The following is a 21,831-nucleotide window of genomic DNA, read 5'->3' on the forward strand; positions in this document are numbered from 1 at the left end:
GGGAGTTCCAGAGCTTCGGGCCCAGGCAGCTGAAAGCATGGCCACCAATTGTGGGGCAATTAAAATTAGGGATGCACGAGAGGCTAGAACTGAAGGAGTGTAGAAATCTTGGAGGGTTATAGGGCTGAAGGAGGTTACAGAGATCGGGAGGGATGAGGCCACGGAGGGATTTGAAAACCAGGATGAAAATTTGAAAATCGAGACGTTGCCAGATGGAGAGCTAATGTAGATCACCGAGCACAGCGCTGATGGATAACAGAACTGTGTGAGTTAGGATACAGGCTATGGAGGGTGGAAGATAGCAGGCCGGCCGGGAGAGCATTGGAATAGTCGAGCCTAGAGGCAATAAAGGCATGGATGAGGTAAGCTGTAGCAGCAGAGACGAGCGATGTCACGGATGTGGAAGTAAGCGGAGGAAATATCTGCTCATCCAGTACTGGATGTCAGACAAGCATTGTGACAAATCAGAGACAAAGATAGGGGTCAAGAAAGGTAGTGGTGAGGTACAGCTGGGTGTTGTCAGTGGGCATGTGGGACCTGAAGTTATGTTCTCAGATTATGTCACCGAGGGGAGAATATAGATGAGAAATGGGAAATGGCCAAGGATAGATCCTTGAGGAACTCTAATGGTAACAAAGGTTACAAGCCTGATCAGAACCAGCCAGGAAAGTTGAGGGGAGGGACAAATTTCTTCGTCAACTTGGCCAATAGATAAATAATATAATTGTTAATGAGCTATCAAAGTCAGGATTCTGGACCTGTAGCTATCAGGTTGCGAAAAGACCAGGAACTCTTGTCTCTCAACAAAACGTGTGAAATTTGACTATTACAATATTTGATATATGACAATCAAAACTGATTGACACACTGGAAGAAACTCATGTGACCCAGTTAACCTCCCGTTAATTGGAGATTAAGGTTTAATCTTAGAGAAGTTTGACTCCATGAGATTTAAGATATAAAAAGTCATATATAAAAGCCCTTCTCGAGCGGTAATCACTCAAGTAGTTGGGTAGTCAATTCATGTCAAAGAGCTGCAGAACTACTCAACAAAAAGAAAGAAAGCAGAAAGAGTTTTAAAAGTTGAAATTGTAAGGTTAATGGAGATTTAGAAGGAAAACTTTGTGACCTGCAGCACCACAGTATAATCTGATGCTTCCAAGCACTGTGAGGCTTATGTATCGTATAGCTGTACTTTGAAGTGCATACCAGCAGGTCAGCTAAGCCAGGATGAGAAGGAGATGACTGAAGGAAGATGATGATGGCCATAGATAATGGTTCACCGCAGGTGTTCAAAGGGAAAGCAGCAGCAGTTAAGTTAAAAAAGAAATTCAGCTCAAATAGAGGCAAAAATTCAAAGCATCAGTTTGATTAAAGACACAATAATAGAAATAATTGCATAGAATATCATCAGATCCCCGGGGCGCACTGTTGTGCACATGTGAACCTGGGATCACTTGGGGCGATGCTCCTTTCACTTCCTGACTCTTGGCCAATCAGGAAACAGAGGAGATTGCTGATTTGCCCATAACTCATTTTAGATAATTTAGCAGCCAGAAATGCTATTTTATTAATAAATTACGATCATTGTAATAGTATTTAATACTCAAACCAAGATTATAATACACAAATCTATAATTAAAGTCTTATAGCCCTATTGAAATTATTTATTCCCTATTAGACTAGCTAAATTTTTGATTAATTTAAATAATCTAAAATCAAAAATTTTAATGTCTTATTACATGAGGAACTCATGAAAGTGAATTAAATCTTATCTAAATAGAAGTTGGGAATTAAACCAAAACTACAAAAGGCTTTTGGGCAGCAAAGATAGTGACACAGAAAAGCCCTGTTTTCAAACTCGAATAAATTAAAGTTTCTTTCAAAGTTTGTATCCGCTCAGACACGAACCAGTGCCTCATTGTTATGAGCTGTAACATAAACTAATACAATTTCCTCACCTCCCCTCCCCTGATGCTGTGCAGACAAGCTCCTGTCCCTGTTTGCACCAGATATAAATATTTTCAGGGTAATGAATGCACAGTAAGTGGGCAATTAGCCCAGCTTTTTGTCAGCATGTTGATTTGAATGGGTAGGTGAAACGTGCAGAGAAGCCGATATGCAGTCGGACCTTGACAGATCGCAAGTTTGGAATTTTGCGCATGGGAAATCCCGAACTTGCAATAAATTTCAAAAGCAGTATGACTCTGAGAATACGCCATCATACCCACAGTGAGTTCAGGGCCCATATATAGTTCAATTTGCACCTAAAAATGAAACCCTTAATTTCCAGCAATTACTTGAATAATGACAGATTTGTGTTTATTTTCTTAAAGCTGTTCTCAGTGTCAGCCACCAGTAAAGTAATGAAACTTTATCATTGTGTCATGTGAGTTAATGAAAGCTATAAGCTTTCTTGAAATAAAGGTAACTAATCAAGATACAAGCTTAGTGTTTTGTAGTATAGGACTTGCTATTAACACTGAGTTATTGATGGTACAGATCCTGTGTATTTTTTCCAGATGATCTTCCAAGATGTCATGTATTCAACTGTCATTGTAACCCATGTGTAAACTGACCCAAGTTGTACACCGTGAGAACGCTGACCACTAGGTGGTGAACTTGTGGGAGACACTCCTAACCTGGACTTTCAGGAATAAAAGGGGAAGCTCCATCCACCTTCTTCACTTCAGTGCTGGCTAATAAATGTTACTGGTCACAGAGTGACCTTGTCTCAAGTATGGGTCTCGTGTGCATTTGTACTGTATAGTAAGGACATATTATTGGCGACGAGAAACTGGGATTTAAACCACGCGAGCATGGCCACTAGCAGCACAAACGAGAGGTACTGTGTTGGTGATGATTGGGATGATTTTATTGAGAGACTACAGCAAAGTTTCGTCACTAAGGAATGGTTGGGACAAGATTCAGCCGACAAACGCAGGGCTCATCTCCTGACGGTTTGTGGATTCAGGACGTATTCCCTGATGAAGGACCTTCTAGCGCCAGAGAAGCCGGTGGACAAGACTTTTGAAGAGCTCAGTAAGTTGATCGGGGAGTACTTTAAACCGGCGAGCAGCATGCACATGGCGAGACACCGGTTTTACACACACCGGCGGCAAGAAGGGCAAAGTGTTCCAGACTTCGTGGCAGACCTCCGGCGACAGGCGAGCCGATGCAAGTTCCCAGATGCATGCAGAGCGGAGATGCTGCGAGACATTTTTATTGAGGGCATCGAGCACGCTGGGATTTTCAGGAAACTGATCGAGACCAAAGACTTGACCCTGGAAACGGCGGCTTTGATGGCCCAGACATTCATCTCAGGGGAGGAAGAGACCAGAATGATGTTTGACAAAAATCTTGGTTTAAATGCAGCAAATGGACAGGGAGTCAACATTGTTAACGTGGCACACAGTTCTCCAGGCAGACAGGGGCAATCGGACATGCCCGAGCATGTAATCTAACCCAAAGGGGGAATTCAACAGAGACAATGGCTAGCTGAACGGTGATTCATACCATCGCAAGGGACAATACAGCCAGTAATTGGGCCATCAACACCTGGCAATGGTGCGCTTAAGGACAGTTACAGAGACAGTCAGAGACAATCGAATGGCAATGGACCTTTTGTTTCTAACAACAGCTCATGTTGAAGGTGTGGAGGCAAACACACAGCCAGAGCTTGCAGGTATCAGCGATATACCTGCAGAAACTGCAACGTCAGCGGTCACTTGGCGCGTATGTAAAGGAAGCCTGCAGCCAGGTTGATGTACGAAGAGGATGTGGACGATGTAAGCCCTATGAGGCCAAATGGACACTGGGGGAAATCGCTGGAAGCTGAATTTCAGTGAGTTCATGTGGAGCACATATACAGTTCATACACCAGGACGCCACTGATAATGATGAAAGTGCTCTTCAATGGCATCCCAGTATCAATGGAGTTAGACACGGGGGCCAGCCAGTCCCTGATGAGTATCAAACAGTTTGACAAGTTGTGGACATCCAAGGCCAGGAGGCCAAAATTAGTGCCGATTGACGCACAGCTACGGACATATACGAAGGAGGTCATTCCGGTGCTCGGCAGCGCCACAGTAGTCGTGACCCACAAAGATTCGGAGAACAGGTTGCCACTCTGGATTGTCCCGGGGGACGGTCCCGCACTGCTGGGAAGGAGTTGGCTTGCGGTCATGAACTGGAAATGGGGCAATGTCAATGCAATTTCTTTTGTGGAGCGAATATCATGCTCACAGGTCCTGGACAAATTTGACTCACAATTTCAATCCGGCATTGGCACTTTCATGGGGACCAAGGTAGTGATTCACATAAACCCGGACGCCAGGCCAGTACACCACAAGGCCAGAGCGGTGCCGTACGTGATGCGGGAAAAGATAGAAGGCGAATTGGACCGCCCGCTGAGGGAAGGCATCATATCGCCAGTCGAATTCAGTGACTGGGCGAGCCCGATTGTGCCGGTGCTCAAGGCGGATGGGTCGGTCAGGATATGTGGTGATTACAAGGCCACCATCAATCGGGTGTCACTCCAAGACCAGTATCCGCTACCGAGAGCGGAGGATCTCTTTGCGACGCTATCCGGTGGCAAACCTTTTTCAAAATTGGACCTGACTTCAGCCTATATGACCCAGGAGCTGGCGAGTGAGTCGAAGAAGCTGACCACCATCACGACACACAAGGGGTTGCTTGAGTACAACAGATGTTCGTTCGGGATTCGCTCAGCTGTCGCGATCTTTCAACGAAACATGGAAAGCCTCCTCAAGTCGATTCCAAGGACAGTGGTTTTTCAAGACGACATCCTCATCACGGGTTGCGATACTGAAGAACATCTCCACAACCTGGAGGAGGTGCTACGCAGACTGGACCAGGTCGGTCTGCGACTGAAAAAGGCGAAATATATCTTCCTAGCTCCAGAGGTAGAATTCCTGTGGATGAGGGTAGCAGCAGACAGGATCAGACCTACTACGTCCAAAACGGAAGCGATCCAGAGAGCACCCAGACCCCGTATCACGACGGAGCTGCGTTCGTTCCTGGGGCTCCTGAACTATTTTGGTAACTTTCTTCCCAAATTGAGCACGCTGTTAAAGCCGCTACACGTGCTCCGATGCAAAGTTCGCGAATGGGTCTGGGGGGGACAGCCAGGAAAGGGCTTTTGATAGAGCATGCAATTTGTTATGCTCCAACAATCTGTTAACACTATATGACCCATGTAAGAAACTTGTTTTAACGTGCGATGCGTCGTCCTATGGGGTCGGGTGTGTGTTGCAGCATGTTAATGCCAAGGGTCAGTTACAGCCGGTAGCTTATGCCTCCAGAAGTCTGCCCCAGGCAGAAAGGGGCTACGGGATGGTAGAAAAGGAAGCGCTAGCATGTGTATATGCAGTAAAAAAAATGCACCAGTAACTGTTTGGCAGGAAATTTGAGCTGGAGACAGATCACAAACCCCTAACGTCCCTTTTGGACGACAACAAGGCCATAAATGTAAATGCGTCAGCCCGCACACAGAGGTGGGCACTCACGTTAGCCGCCTATGACTATACAATTTGGCACAGACCGGGCACTGAAAACTGCGCCGATGCACTCAGCAGGCTCCCACTAGCCACCACTGAGGGGGCAACTGAGCATGCTGAGATGGTCATGGCTGTTGAAGCTTTCGAAAGCGAAGGCTCACCCGTGACAGCCTGTCAGATCAAAGTCTGGACAAATAGAGACCCGCTACTGTCTTTAGTCAAGAAATGTGCCCTGAATAGGGACTGGGCAGCCACATACGGGGCATGCCCTGAGGAATTTAAACCATTTCACAGGTGCAAGGATGAACTCTAGATTCAGGCTGATTGCCTACTATGGGGAAACCGAGTAGTCATGCCCCTGATGGGCAGAGAGGTGTTCATCCGAGAACTCCACAATGAGCACCCGGGCATGGTCATGATGAAAACAATTGCCAGGTTACACGTTTGGTGGCCAGGGATAGATGCAGACCTGGAACTTCGTGTTCGCAGGTGCAACACGTGTGCCCAGCTGGGCAATGCACCCAGGAAAGCCCCCCTTAGCCCCTGGTCCTGGCCCGCCAAGCCATGGTCACGCATCCATGTGGACTACGCAGGTCCTTTCATGGGAAAAATGTTTTGGTTGTATTAGACGCCTACTCCAAATAGATCGAGTGTGACATTCTCAATTCAAGCACATCCTCTGCCACGGTAGAAAGTCTACGGGCAATGTTCATGGCCCATGGTCTACCGGACGTCTTGGTCAGCGACAATGGCCCGTGCTTTACAAGTATTGAATTCCAGGACTTCATGGCAGGAAATGGTATCAACCATGTCAGAACGGCACCGTTCCAGGCGGAATGAGCAGTGCAGATAATCAAACAGAGGATGTTCAGAATCCAAGGAGGTTCCCTACAAAGCCGCTTATCACGCCTCCTATTGGCCAATAGATCCCGACCACACTTGCTCACAGGGGTTCCACCCGCAGAGCTGCTAATGAAAAGGACACTCAAAACCAGGTTATCCCTTGTACACCCCACCATGAAAGAAATTGTTGAGAGCAGGTGCCGGTCACAATGTGACTACCATGACGGGAATGCGAGGGTGCGATGTATTGATGTCAATGATCCTGTCTTTGTCCTCAACTACGCTGCAGGGCCCAAATGGCTCGCAGGCACTGTGATTGCTAAAGAGGGGAATAGGATTCTGGTAGTTAAACTTACCAATGGACAAATCTGCTGCAAACACATGGATCAAACAAAAAGGAGGTTCAGCAACCACATAGAAGAAGCAGAGGAAGAACACGATGTAGAGTTTACTCCACCACAGGTGACCGAACAACGGAACCAAGTGGAGGAGAGCCCAGTCATTATGGGCAGTCCGGACAGGCCTGAGGCACCGCAAACAGCAGACACTCAGGCCAGCGCCCAACAACTGGAGCCCCAACTCAGGCGCTCTACAAGGGAGTGTAAACCACCAGAGAGACTTAACCTGTGATCCCAATAAGACTTTGGAGGGGAGGTGATGTCATATATTCAACTGTCATTGTAACCCATGTATAAACTGACCTAAGTTGTACACCGTGAGAACACTGACCACTAGGTGGCGAACTTGTGGGAGACACTCCTAACCTGGACTTTCAGATATAAAAGGGGAAGCTCCTCCCACCTTCTTCACTTCAGTGCTGGCTAATAAATGTTACTGGTCACAGAGTGACCTTCTCTAAAGTATGGGAATCGTGTGCATTTGTACTGTATAGTAAGGACATATTACAAGAGGTCTCTCTTACAGTGGTTCAAAGAACGTTTTTTTCTTTTTAAGCTGGGATCTCAAAGACAATGGGGCCGAAATTGCCCTGTGCTGGGTTTGGAGCGCCTAACTCGAATTGGATGTTTTTTTGCGCTGTCGCAGGAAGTGCCGGCCCTGACGCAGAATTGGCTTCTTTGAGGAAAAAAAAATGTTTGTTGTGTTAATGGAGCATTCGCGCGGCGCCGCACTCAGCACATCAGCGACAGAAAAAAAGATGCCAGCCACCGAGTTATCACCTCCCCTTTAAGGGCGGCCGAAACGGCCAAACCACCACTGCTTCTCGCACAGAGAAACTGTCAATGGCATCGCCCCACGTCGACCTCGTGTCCCAAGGGACACAAAAGGGTCGGCATGGGTCGATAAGGGGTTGGGGCGCACGCCGATGACATCATTGCCTTGCGTGTGCCGCGGCACTAATCGCAAGCCATTTTTTGCCGCACAAAGCCCCGGGGGCAATTCCACGCGGTCGATGTGGCCCCATGCCAAAGTGCTAACTCATTAGCGCTCCATTAGTGCCGGCCGGCAGCTCAAACTGGCCCTGCGCAAAGGGCCAATTTCGTCCCCCCTGCCTTTGATCTGGCTGTTGCTCTGCTTGTTGCACTCCATTATACTGATCTGACTGAGCATAGTCTGGCATTTAGAACACCCACAGCTATATTGCTGTGGTTACCTTCTAGGTGAGTTACATGTTCATAGTTCAGAAAAGAAATATTATTGCATATATTGGAGTTCAATGCATTTACATTGTGTCTTATCAGGTCTCGCAAAAATACTTAACATGCAATGCATTACTTTGAAGTTCAGTGACTAACAACCACAGCAAGATCAGACAAACAAATTAATAACCAAATTAATCTGTTCTTTGGTAGTGTTAGTTGAGGGATAATGTTGGTCAAGACACCCACAGAACTCCCTGATCTTCAAATAGTGCCATGGGATCTTTCACATTTACTTGAACCGGAACAGGCAGATGGACTTGTCTTTGTCAACCCTCCCTCAGTACTGTATTTAAGTGTCAACCCAGATTATGTGCTCAAGTCCAGGAAGTGGGTGGGGAGAGTGGGGGAGTGACTCAGAGGCAAGGGTGATACCAACTGAGCCAAGGTGATGCTTTTAATCGTGACTAACAAAATTTCCACAAAAGTAATGCTTACTTTAAATATTGATGTCATTTGAACACTATAGGGTAGAATTTATGCACCATTGCTGGCACAGAATTAGTGTAATTGTGAACAATTTTGGTCTATTGTGTACAGTTTTGGTCTCCTTACCTAAGGAAGGACATACTTGCCATAGAGGGAGTGCAACAAAGGTTCACCAGACTGATTCTGGGGAAGGGGAGATTGTCCTATAAGGAGAGATTGAGTAGACTAGGCCTATATTCTCTAGAGTTTGGAAAAATGAGAGGTGATCGCATTGAAACATACACAATTCTTACAGGGAGGATGTTCCCCCTGGCTGGGGAATCTAGAACCAGGGGTCACAGTCTCAGAATAAGGAGCCGGCCATTTAAAACTGAGAGGAGGAGAAATTTCTTCACTCAGAGAGTGGTGAAATTTTGGAAATTTCTACCCTAGAGGGCTATGGAGGCTCAGTCGTTGAATATATTCAAGACTGAGATAGCTAGATTTTTGGATATTAAGGGAATCAAGGGATACGGAGATAGTGTAGGAAAGTAGAGTTGAGGTAGAAGATCAGCCATGATCATAATGAATGGCAGAGCAGGCTCAAGGGGCCAAATGGCCTAATCCTGCTTCTATTTCTTACGTTCTTATGTAATCTGCGTTGAGAGAAAGGAATTTATGGTGGAACCATTCCCACTGGATTTCTGCTACCTTCTGGCCTCGTTGAAAAATTCTGCAGAGTGGGCATTGGACATGCCTTTTGTTTGCCCCCCTCCACTGTGAGATAAGTACTGGAGGCGAGACTGAAAGTATGATGGGAACCCCCAGAAATCCCACCAGTTCTGCCAAGTGTACAGTCAGTGTTAAACACATCTACATGAAGCATGCAGACTTGCAGTACAGGGCCATAACGGGTGCCTACTGATAAGTCCTTACTATACAGTATAAATGCACACGAGGCCCATGCTTGAGAGAAGGTCAGTCTGTGACCTGTCCTTTATTCCTTACACTCAAGTGATGGAAGTGGGTGGAGCTTCCCCTTTTATATCTGAAGGTCCAGGTTAGGAGTGTCTCCCACAAGTTCACCACCTAGTGGTCAGTGTTCTCACAGTGTACAATTTAGGTCAGATTATACATGGGTTACAATGCTGGTTGAATACATGACACCTACAATGTTAGATAACAATTTCAAGCAATCATGGAGAGCTATATTCATAGAATCATAGAAATTTACAGTACAGAAGGAGGCCATTTCGGCCCATCATGTCCGCGACGGCCGACAAAGAGCTATCCAGCCTAATCTCACTTTCCAACTCCTGGTCCGTAGCCCTGTAGGTTATGGCACTTTAAGTGCACATCCAAGTATTTTTTAAATGTGGTAAGGGTTTCTGCCTCTACCACCCTTTCAGGCAGTGAGTTCCAGACCCTCATCATCCTCTGGGTGAAGAAACTTACCCTCATATCTCCTCTAAACCTCCCCCCAATTACTTTAAATCTATGCCCCTTGGTTGTTGATCCCTCTGCCAAGGGAAACAGATCCTTCCTATTCACTCTATCCAAGCCCCTTATAACTTTATACACCTCAATCAGGTCTCCCCTCTCAGCCTCCTCTGTTCCAGAGAAAACAGACCCAGCATCTCCAATCTTTCCTCATAGCCAAAATTCTCCACCAGCAAAGTGGCAGAAGAGCAAGCAGGATAAATTGGCATGGTGGAATGCTTTGGCCAGATAGGCCTACCCACGGCCCCTGATGGAATGGCAAGGCTCCGCAGGTGGGCGCTCTAGTAGTGCTCTATAAATTGCAAGTGGTCCATACATTTCACACAAGAACTGTATATTTTTTAAAAGCAAAATAAAAATGTATGCTGCTTACATTTAAATAAAGTTTGTTCGCCCAATGTCCAATGACTGAATATGCACGTGAAGAATTGCCCTTGACTTGGTACTGATAAATGTCGTAGCGTCCAGGCGTATCACCATTTTCATTGAAGGTCACAGGGATCCCTGCACTTCCTGCAGATAGTGAGACAGTAAATGGTTATATTTGTAAAGCTTTCAAAACTAATTCACACAGTAACTGCGAGCAAAAAATGTTTCTCATGAACATTTCTAATTAAGTGCTCATCTTCTCATTTTTGAAGTCCAATTAAATGACACAGAAACATTAACAAAAGCCTCAGAGTAAACATTAGTGTGCAGAATACAGCAAGTGATTCAGTCACCTTTGCAACTTAGAGGGATCCTCAGCGACAGTCAGGGAAAGCTGGCTGGAGATTTGGGAAATATTTTATTGGCGGTTGCTTGAGGGTTTTGAGCCTTAGTGGCGTACAAAATTAATGTATTAGATGCTGTTCATCTGCAGACCATGGACTCAATCTGCGCTGTTTTTTAGGCCTATGCTTTTTTTTTGGAGCAGAATAAAATCTGTAAGTTTCGCCAAAGTTTCTGCGCCATTCTAAAGTAGGTACATCCGATTTTTTTAGTTCCTGACTTTTTGACGTCACTGGGGGCGGAACCTGCCGGGTGCGCCATTTCTGGCCATTTCAGCGAGTTTGGCCAAGTACAATTTTTTCCTAAAACGGCGTACTGCACCTTTCTGAAAAACATTCCCTACACTTAAGGAAATTGGCGCAGAGAAGAGAACATCGGCGGAGAGAGGACGTCATTGCTTTAGCCGAGCTGAAGACACAGCACCAGCAGGGGGACAGGGGAGGGTCATTCGGCTCAGGATGATAGCGGCACCAGGGGCCGGGGGGGCGGTCGGCCCGGGATAGCAGCAGCGTCAATTTCAGTTTCCAGACTCAGCCCATGGTCAGTTTCAGTTTCCAGCCTCAGCCCTTCAGAGCGTCCCTCGTTACCCTGGCAACATCAGATTTTGGCGCAGGCCTTAAGCTCCACCCACAAAGCTTACGGCCAATGTGTGCTGTGCCAAATTCAACATTCATTCTGGCGAAATTTGGAACTTTGTTTTTTGCCGCAGTCAGGCCACTAAAAAAAAAATTGGACATACCTCTTCAACTGCGCCAAAAATCGCCCATGTGGAAAATTGAGCCCCATATGCTTGCTGCTCTAAAGTGCTGCTTGTTTTCATTCCCAACGCTTGACCCAGGACCAGAATGGAGTGGGTCCAACGCTGACTCATCTGGACAGCTGCCGCCTACACTGACCGTCACGCCACCCAAATAGCACTCAAAACAAAGAATGGTCCCTTTTGAGTGGGCTACACTTCCCTTGACCAGACCAAGCTGCAAAGCCACTGGGAGATGTCAAAACTCATTACTTGACTGACTCTGGATTTGACCTAATTTTTCAAGGACTTGAGCCTAAAACTACTAGCATCTTGTTTTTGCAAATTCTATCTTCATTTGTACTTCTTGTAAAACAGGGGCAGTTTTGTGAGTCAAACTCTATTAGGGCTTCACACATATGTATGAAGAACTGTAATGATTTCATGCGTACACCAGCAGATTTTTCAAAGTCAAAATTATATCTAAATTGGGAAGTGATTAATATACAGCTTGAGGTTTATATCGTAGATTTAGAGTAATGTGCGATGTCACATGAGGTTAACAACTTTTTTGAAAGAAAAACTTAGCATCTTGTTACAGGGAATGTTTAGAAAGATTGTAAACTAGCACACGGCTGAAGAATTTCATGTAATTAACAGCTCGAACAATATATTTGAGTCGTGTTACACTGCAGTTTGTCCTGTTTTCTTAATTTGCTATGAAATGTGCTTCATTCACAGGAATAGGTTATAAGGCAGCAAGGTGTTGATCAGGCAGGAACAAAATGGGCTAGATATTCGTCTCAGGAAGTGACGCAATGCGGGCGGTACCAGATTGGCTGCCTGTTATAAGCAGCTCCTAATATTCAGTTCCACTGCAGGCACTTGAATTAACTATCAGGTGCTGCATATAACCGTGGCCGATCCGATACCGCCCGTTTTGCGTCACCACCCGTGACGAATTTCTAGGCCTCCGAGTTTAATATTGGTCAGTCAGTTCTGGTCCAATTATATTTCTTCAAGTTGATAAAGTTGGCAGATTAATTCTTCAAGCCAAATTATTCTTTACAATTCAGCAAAAAGAACCTTCCTGCACTTGCCAATGTATACTGTAACCTGAAAGTCCGTGAAAACCAGTAGTTTATCCATTGTAATTCCAACAGGTTACACTTCAGAGCCATCATTGCCTACTCTATCTCCTCTCCAAATCAATCCTGCACAATCTAGCACAATGACATATTTTTCATTCGAAGTGATTCTCAAACACCAGGTACACACTTGGATGTTCATCACATAAAGGCATGCATAGTGAAGTTCCATGTACAAGCTTCTACAGGCATCTTCATTTTATGTTCCCTCACCCTTCACCACCGCCCCCCACCCCCCCACCCCTTCATCTCCCTCGTCCCCAAAAAAGCACCCGTGTCTGATTTTGACCATTTTTTGTTTTTTGTGGGGGTTATGTCTCTGTCTGGGCCAGAGGTTGAGAAGTTTTACGAGAAGTACCATTTTGTTTACCTCACCCAGTCTTTGACATTAGAAAATATCTAATTCTATCTATGCACTTCTAAACTGAGTATATACAGTGCTTAGAAACATAGAAACATAGAAAATAGATGCAGGAGTAGGCCATTTGGCTCTTCGAGCCTGCACTGCCATTCAATAAGATCATGGCTGATTATTCCCTCAGTACCCCTTTCCTGCTTTCTCTCCATACCCCTTGATCCCCTTAGCCATAAGGGCCATATCTAAGGAACTAATTAATAGATGCTAATAATTAATTGCTTCAATGCCAAATGGTTGCCTGTTATCATGTTACTTGGCATCATACCATATAGATTTATGACAAATATAAAACATTATTAAAGAGAATTTGTTTTATGAGATAATTTACAAATAGCCAGACAAAGATATGCACTTTCTTGAAAAAGAGCCTCGTGAAAGGACCAAGCAACAACAACTTGTATTTATATAGCACCTTTAACGTAATAAAACATGCCAAAGCACTTCACTGGAGTATTATAAGACAAAAAAATTGACACCGAGCCACATAAATAGAAATTAGGGCAGATGACCAAAGAGTTGGTTTTAAGGAGCGTCTTAAAGGAGGAAAAAGAGGCAGAGAGGTTTAGAGAGGGAATTCCAGAGCTAGGACCCAGGCAACAGAAGGCACCAATGGTTGAGCAATTATAATCAGGGATGCTCACCAGGACAGAAGAATCAATCACCACTATGCTCAAGCAAGGGAACTGAGGACTAGTTCTTGATGTGCCCCCGAGGCATCCACCAGTAATGTAAATGTTCAGCAACAGAATAAAAGGCGGCATTAAAGTGCCTTTTGATGAGATCAACAAACTCAGGTATGGGGCCTGAATGTGTCGTTCTATTTAAAACCACGACTCAAGAGTATCAGACAGGAATGAAGTCTCAACTCTAGAGAAAATCAGCTGATTAAAAGACACATGCTTAAGGCAACCTCACAACAATGGCATACTTGGAATCACTTCTGTTTGAAAAATTGTGATGTCAAACTTTAAAACAACCTTTAGGGTAGAATTTTGGTGGGAGCATCACTGCCATAACTTTGGTAGTAGATCAACATAAACCCTGTAGAAATAACTTAAATGGCTGTTTACCTCATTTTTCCAGGGTTCCTACCGAAGTTAAGGCAGGAGAGTAGGTGAACAGCCGTAGATGTTCTATCCCGATAAAGTTTTTACATTTTTATCCGGGCATCCAATTGTTAAAAAAAAAATTAATTTGCTGGAAAAAGGATTTTGAATTAAGAGTAAATGTTAAGTTATTTTTTTCGAAGTGGTTGGTTGAGGAAAAACCTATCTCAGATTGGTTTCAATTGGTAGTGCTCTCATCTCGGAGTCAATGAGTGATGGGTTCAAGACACATTCCAGGACTTGAGCACATAATCTAAACTGACACTGGACAGCAGTACTGAGAGAATGCTGCATCATAGAAGTGCCAACCTTTGGATGAATCATTAAACCAATGTCTTCCAGTTCAGGTGGATGTTAAAGATTTCATTTGAAGATCAGCAGGAAAGTTCTCCTGCCCAATATTCTTTATTCAACCAAAATCACCGAATAAAAATAGATTAACTGATTATTGTTCAAATTGCTGTTTGTGGGACCTTGTTCTGTCTGAAATGAGTGTCTTGATTGCCAACGTAATCACAGTAATTCAATCGACATGAAGTGTTTTAGAACACTTACATAAATGCACGTTCTTTCCTTTCAATCTTACTAACTCTTTGCCTGCAGGCTGCGGGTCATGAGGGATATAGCTTCGTGGATCCTGCAACCTTCCAGAATCTCATTCTCCATCTGTGACTCTAGACAGTAATTAGGCAGGCTGTGCAGACTTGTGGGTAGATGGAGGGCACCAATTACTGCACTGATGGGTAGATTTGTTACTGGGGCTTAGAATGTTTCATACTCACTCCGGTTAATGCTCAAGCCAATATTCTAAGGGATAGGATGGTTCTAACTGGCCAAGTAGCAGGAACCTTACCAGTGCTTTTGTACACACTACAGGTTAAGCTCTGACAGTGATCAACTGCACACTTGGGAGTTTTTTTTAGCCCTTGGCAATCTCTGAAACTCTTGGGGCTTAAGTTAGTGAAGTTTGTCCCGACAGAAAGATAATGAGCACTCTGTCAGGCAAACAAAAAGGCATGTCAGAAACACGTCTGAGGCAAAGCAGGTATTTATTATATCAAAATATTAGATTATGAATTCACTGCAATTTATACCAGATATTTAAAATATGTTTCCGCTCAATTGTGCAATTCCCCCGATATCTGTGTAACCGTGCAAAAGATCACGGAATTTTAAGTGCAAATTGCATTCAGTGCAAATCGAGTTTCCGCGATCTTTTGCGCTAGTTTTTAAAAACATCGCGCTGGAAGTAGGCGCCGCCCACAAAGCTGGCCACACTCCCAGGGTGAATTAATTACCATTGACAGTTTCCGCTAAATGTGCTCGTTTGACGGTCTTCGATTAGGCTCCAAATATTAAGCTGGTTCTTTTGGGCGAAAGGACACTCGTAGGTAAAAAAGGTTTTGAATTTTTTCAAAAATTACTAAGGAACTGACGACTGTACCCAATCTAACTGGAAAATAGTTCTGTAAAAAAATGTTTTAACTCATTTTCAGTCATTTAAAATTGGGTTATTCACAGGTGGTGGGTTGACACTATGATTAAAAATGCTTATTTTTTTGTGATAAACTCATTTTCAGAAGTATTAATAACATTTTACCAACTTACCACTCTGAAATATATCAAGGAATATTTTTTGAAGCAAATTAAAAAAATAAATGATGTATTTAAACGCTGCCCGATTGCGCTGAGGTTCATGGAAGATTTAGCATTCGGCGATATGCAAATGATTTGAGCAGAAACTCGGGGGGGAGAAAACACTTCTCAAAATGGGCATGATTTTATGCAGAATTTGCATGGTATCGCCGATTACACCCAAACCAAAAATGCTACCCCATATAAAATACAGCTACAAAAAAAAATCTTGAGCCTGAAACCAATAGCCGGATATAAATATATAGCTCGAATAGAGCCAGGAAGTTATGCTAAACCGATATGCAGCACTAGTTTGGCCCCAGCTGGAGTATTGTGCCCAATTCTGGACACCAAACTTTAGGAAGGATATGAAGACTTTGGAGAAGGTATAGAAGAAATTTACTAGAATGGTTCCAGGGATGAGGCATTACAGGGATAGACTGGAGAAGCTAGGGTTGTTTTCTTTAGAATAGAGAAGTCTAAGAGGAGATTTGTTTAAAGTCATGAAGGTTTAGATAGAGTAAATAAAGAGAAACTGTTTCCAATGGCTGAAGGGTCAATAACCAGAGGGCACAGATTTAAGGTCATTGGCAAAAGAACAAGAGGCGACATGAGGAAAAATGTTTTTATGCAATAAATGCTTAGGATTTGGAATGCGCTGTTTAATAGGTGGAAGGTGACCTTCTCGTCCAGCGGTGGCGGGCCTTCACTCCTCGACGACGGCTGGACCTCTCCTTCCCCACAGGTGACCTCCTCCTTCAGCGATGACAGGAGCTCTCCTTCTCCTCCTCCAGCACGTGGTGAGCATCATGGCTATGAGCCCCCCCTGAACCCCCACTCTGAACCCCAGTGGACCACTGACCCTCCCAATGCCTGCCCTCAGCCAAGCCTCGGACCACCTACCATCAAGGGCGCTACTCAGCGCTGAGCCTGCGGCCAACATCTCGCTGTAGGCAATTAGGCCCATACAGCAGTGCCTGGTCTCCAGTCGTCTTGGACCCTCTTGCCACTAGATCAAGACCTTGCTCAGCTAAGCCAGTGTGGTAGCCAGTGTGCAATGTTAAAAAAATTCACGCACAGGCATCTTCCACTCCTCTAACATGAAGTTCAGGACCTGGAACGTCAGGACCCTCATGGACAACCCCAATAGCGACAGGCCGGAATGCCACACTGCCATAGTTGCCCAGGAACTTAGACGCCGCCCTAAGCGAGACCTGGCGGGCAGGGGAAGGCCAACTCAAGGAACCATATCCTGGAATCAATGCGCCACAATCATCAGTGCGTATGCCCCAACACTCGATGCAACAGGTGAGACCAAAGAAGGTTTCTACTCTAATCTTGAAAAATCCCTGTCCTGCGTCCCCGCAGACAACAAACTGATCCTCCTTGGAGAATTCAAGGCCAGGGTCATCAAGGACGCAGCCCTCTGGGGAGGCGTGATCAGCAGAGGGGGGGAGGGAAAGCCAACTCCAGCGGTACCCTACTCCTGACAAAATGTCTAGAACATGAACTTGTCATCACCAATACCTTCTTCCGCCAGAGGGACAAACACAAGGCATCGTGGCAACACCCTCGTTCCAAACACTGGCACCTGCTCGACAATGTCATCATCCGAGCCAGGGATCGCAAGGATGTGCCCATCACCCACGCCATGACAGGAGCTGATGACTGCTGGATGGACCACCGCCTAATCCGATGCGTCATTGACATCAACACAGCCCCAAAGTGGAGGGGCAGCAGAAGCAGTGCTGCAAAAAAGTCAATGCTGGGGCACTTAAAGACCCAGCTAAGAGAACCCTATAGAGTCAGTGCCTCACAGATAACCTGGCGTGTCTTGATGACCCCGAGACACAGAATGCCCACAGTGCTTGGTCTGCCCTCCAGGCCTCCATAACCAGTGCCTGCAAAGAGACGCTGGGTCACTCGACCAGGAAGTACCAGGATTGGTTTGAAGAGAATGATCAGGAGATCCAAGAGCTAATAAATCACAAATGCAGGGCATTTCTGAGCCTTAAGCAGCAACCCAATTCCAGAGCAGCAAAGCAACATTACAGACACCTCAAGGCTGAGGTCTAACAAACAGGTGATGCATGGAGAAAGCACAGGAGATACAGCAGCTGGCCAACAGCCATGATGTGCAAGGATTCTTCATCGCAGTCAAAGGCCACCTATGGCCCAAACACCCAAGGCCCCACTCCACTGCTGGCCGAGAACGGGGAAACACTCAAAGACACCGAGGCAGTCAGGGCCCGCTGGAAGGAGCACTTCGAAGATCTCCTCAACCGAGACTGCCTTTGACTCGACTGTTCTCAACTCCATCCCACAGCATGCTACTCGCCACCACCTCAGTAAAACCCCAACATTGCACAAGGTAGAAAAAGCCATAAGGCAGCTTAAGAATAACAAGGCTTCAGGAGTGGATGGAATCCCTGCTGAGACACTGAAGTATGGCGGAGAGGCACTACTGGCACGAATACATGACCTCATCTCTCTCATCTGGAGGGAGGAGAGCATGCCGGGAGATCTCAGAGATGCAGTGATTGTGACCATCTTTACAAAAGGGTAAAAGTCCGACTGTGGCAACTACAGAGGAATCTCCCTGTTATCAGCCACTGGGAAGGTCGTCGCCAGAGTCCTCCTCAAATGTCTTCTCCCAATGGCTGAGGAGCTCCTCTTGGAGCCACATTGCGGATTTCGTCCCCTACGGGGCACAATGGACATGATTTTTGAGGCACAACAGCTGCAGGAAAAATGCAGGGAACAGCACCAGCCCTTAAACATGGCCTACTTCGACCTTACAAAGACCGTTGACACTGTCAACCGCGAGGGTCTATGGAGTGTCCTCCTCCGTTTCAGATGCCCCCAAAAGTTCGTTACCATCCTCTGCCTGCTCCATGACGACATGCAAGCCGTGATCCTTACCAACGGATCCATTACAGACCCAATCCACATCCGGACCAGGGTCAAACAAGACTGCGTCATCGCCCCAACCCTCTTCTCAATCTTCATCGCTGCCATGCTCCGCCTTACAGTCGACAAGCTCCCCGCTGGAGTGGAACTAAACTACAAAACCAGTGGGAAGCTGTTAAACCTTCGCCGACTCCAGGCTAGGTCCAAGATTACGCCAACCTCTGTCATCGAGCTACAGTACACGGACGATGCATACAGAGGCTGAACTCCAGGACATAGTTGACGTATTTACTGAGGCATACGAAAGCATAGGCCTTACACTAAACATCAGCAAGACAAAGGTCCTCCACCAGCCTGTCCTTATCACACAGCACTGTTCCCCAGTCATCAAGATCCACGGTACGGCCCTGGACAACATGGACCACTTCCCATATCTCGGGAGTCTCCTATCATCAAGAGCAGGCATTGACAATGATCCAACACCACCTCCAATGCGCCAGTGCCACCTGAGGAAAAGAGTGTTTGAAGACCAGGCCCTAAAAACTGCCACAAAGCTCATGGTCTACAGAGCTGTAGTAATACCTGCCCTCCTGTATGGCTCAGAAACATGGACCATGTACAATAGACACCTCAAGTCGCTGGAGAAATACCACCAACGATGTCTCCGCAAGATCCTACAAATCGCCTGGGAGGACAGACGCTCCAACATTAGCATCCTCAACCAGGCCAACATCCCCAGCATCAAAGCACTGACCACGCTTGATCAGCTCCGTTGGGCAGGCCACATAGTTTGCATGCCAGACACGAGACTCCCAAAGCAAGCGCTCTACTCGGAACTTCTTCATGGCAAACGAGCCAAAGATGGGCAGCGGAAATGTTACAAGGACACCCTCAAAGCCTCTCTGATAAACTGCAACATCCCCACTGACACCTGGGAGACCCTGGCCAAAGACCGCCCTAAGTGGAGGAAGCGCATCCGGGAGGGTGCTGAGCACCTCGAGTATCATCGCCGAGAGCATGCAGAAATCAAGCGCAGGCAGCGGAAAGAGCGTGCAGCAAACCAGTCCCACCCATCCCTTCCCTCAACGACTATCTGCCCCACCTGTGACAGAGACTGTGGTTCTCGTATTGGACTGTTCAGCCATTTAAGAACTCATGTTAAGAGCAGAAGGAAGTCTTCCTCGATTCTGAGGTACTGCCTATGATGATGATGATGGGGGAAACAGATTCAATAGTAGTCTTCAAATGGGAATTGGATAAATACTTGAAGGAGAAAAAAATTCAGGAATATACAGAAAGAACCGGGAAGTGGGACTAACTGGATTACCCTTCAAAAGAACTTGCGCAGACTCGATGGGCCGAATGGCTTCCTTCTGTGCTGTATTTTATGATAATACTTTGGACTTTCACCTATATGGTCTGCACAGGATTTTGTTTTAATTTATACTATGATATTGCTGTAGGATTAGATTCAGCTTATAAGGGTTTTACTACCCAGGGAAAACAACATTTTTGACTTGATATTAACTAGCAGATATGCAGTTATATGTAATGGCATTAGTGATCTGAAGTGTTAATTAACGATTCAAAGAAAGAAGGACCAGCCTTAAAACCATTTCCTCATGTGCTTTGGAACAATGAGAAGAATCCAGAGGTCAGTTAGTTAAAATGGTCACATCACCTTTAATAAAGATGGAATTTGCTTTCATTCAGTATTGTTTGAGTACCTATTGAGGGGTTAATTAAATTGTAAATTATATTTGGAGATATTTTTCTGGGTCTCCATCCAGGTGCAATCTATCACCTAGGCGTGGAGAATACCGGTACATTGGGCAGGTTTGGGCGCATGCCTGTAAAGAAACCCATCCATCTTTCCTCCATTAATTTAAATTGAAGAAAGATTGGGTGGGTGCTTTTATAGGTGTGTGCTCTGATGGGCCTGATTTTTCAATACTTCCTGTGCGTGAGCAATCCAATCCGCATGGAGACAGATCCAGGAAATTCTCTCAGATTGCATGAAGGTAGACTTAAGGGAGTTCAGATAACTCTCTCTCTCTCTCTCTCTCTCTGACATCAGAATGGTGGCGTGAATGTTGATTGCTTGTAACCAGAAAGGTTAGTTTGAAACTAGGCTATTGGCTAGAACAGTGGTAGAGCTATGTTTTTATTATCTTCATGCAGTAGGAAATTGAAAGATCACACTGTGGAAAGCGTTTTCTGTGCATTCATGTCAAACAAACAAGTTTTTTGGTTCATAGTTGTACCTTGTCATGCTAGAGTGGCTTTCAAATGTCTTTTGTAAAGTCAGGAGAGCATGGGCCCGAAATTCAGCCTCCGAAAAGGCCTCTTACCGTCCGAAAGTGGCGGCCAAGCGCCGGAGTCCAGTGGCCGCTGAGTTGGAGTCGAATGGCCACTAATCGCGAAATCCACCTCGGTGTTTTTTCCAGCGGTCCCGACTTCTGCCCAGCTGCTGCCGAACCCTCCGAAGTGCGTCATCAAAGAGTGCACCACCGATCTCCTGAAGATGCACCAAAAATCAGCTACAAAAATCTTCAGGCCGCTGAGCTTTTTCTGTCGGTGCACTGTGTTTTCAGTGTGTGCGACATGACTATGCGGTGACCATTCAAGGGGAGAGCCCACTGCCACAGCCGCCACAATTATGCCCCTGGGTTCGGCCGGGCTGCCAATAGGCCACTGGCCCAGCCGAAACCCTCCCTTGTGTCCCAGTGGACCTAACTAAAATAATCGTAGAGCTCCGATTATTTAAGTGAAGGGGAGAGACGTGGTGATGTACATGCGTCATGACATTAGCAGCACCAGGCTGATGACTGTCAGTGGCGGAGATTCCATCCCTCCTGCACTTCCGCCTCTCTGGCGTGCTCACCACCGCACTTCCACCCCCACTATGACCGACTTCTGGTCCGCTACAAATAACATGACAAAGAGCTGAGTTTCGCACAAGAGGCCACCTCACCCACAGCGGCGGTGAAAACACATCAGAAGCGATAGTTGTGACCCGTTTCAGGCGACGTTGAATTTCAACCCCCATATGTAGTGACACATATAAAATTATAACAGCGAGTGCAACCTACAAGGGTTCTGCATCATCATCCCCAGGTCACTTATTTTTAATTAAATATTGGGCAGTGAAGATGCACTCCAGATCATAGGGGATACAA

The 21,831-nt window shown here is 45.8% G+C and overlaps 1 protein-coding gene across 1 annotated transcript in view; it reads right to left on the reverse strand.

Moving 5' to 3' along the window:
* LOC139227854 (metabotropic glutamate receptor 4-like) overlaps positions 1–21,831 on the reverse strand; it is a 1,455,190-nt gene that overhangs the window by 508,200 nt on the left and 925,159 nt on the right. Inside the window, exon 7 of the mRNA XM_070858939.1 lies at positions 10,302–10,441. Coding sequence (XP_070715040.1) covers positions 10,302–10,441 — 140 coding nt within the window. The remainder of the gene's footprint in view (positions 1–10,301; positions 10,442–21,831) is intronic.

Source organism: Pristiophorus japonicus, chromosome 17, assembly GCF_044704955.1.
Source record: "Pristiophorus japonicus isolate sPriJap1 chromosome 17, sPriJap1.hap1, whole genome shotgun sequence".
Classification (NCBI taxonomy): domain Eukaryota; kingdom Metazoa; phylum Chordata; class Chondrichthyes; family Pristiophoridae; genus Pristiophorus; species Pristiophorus japonicus.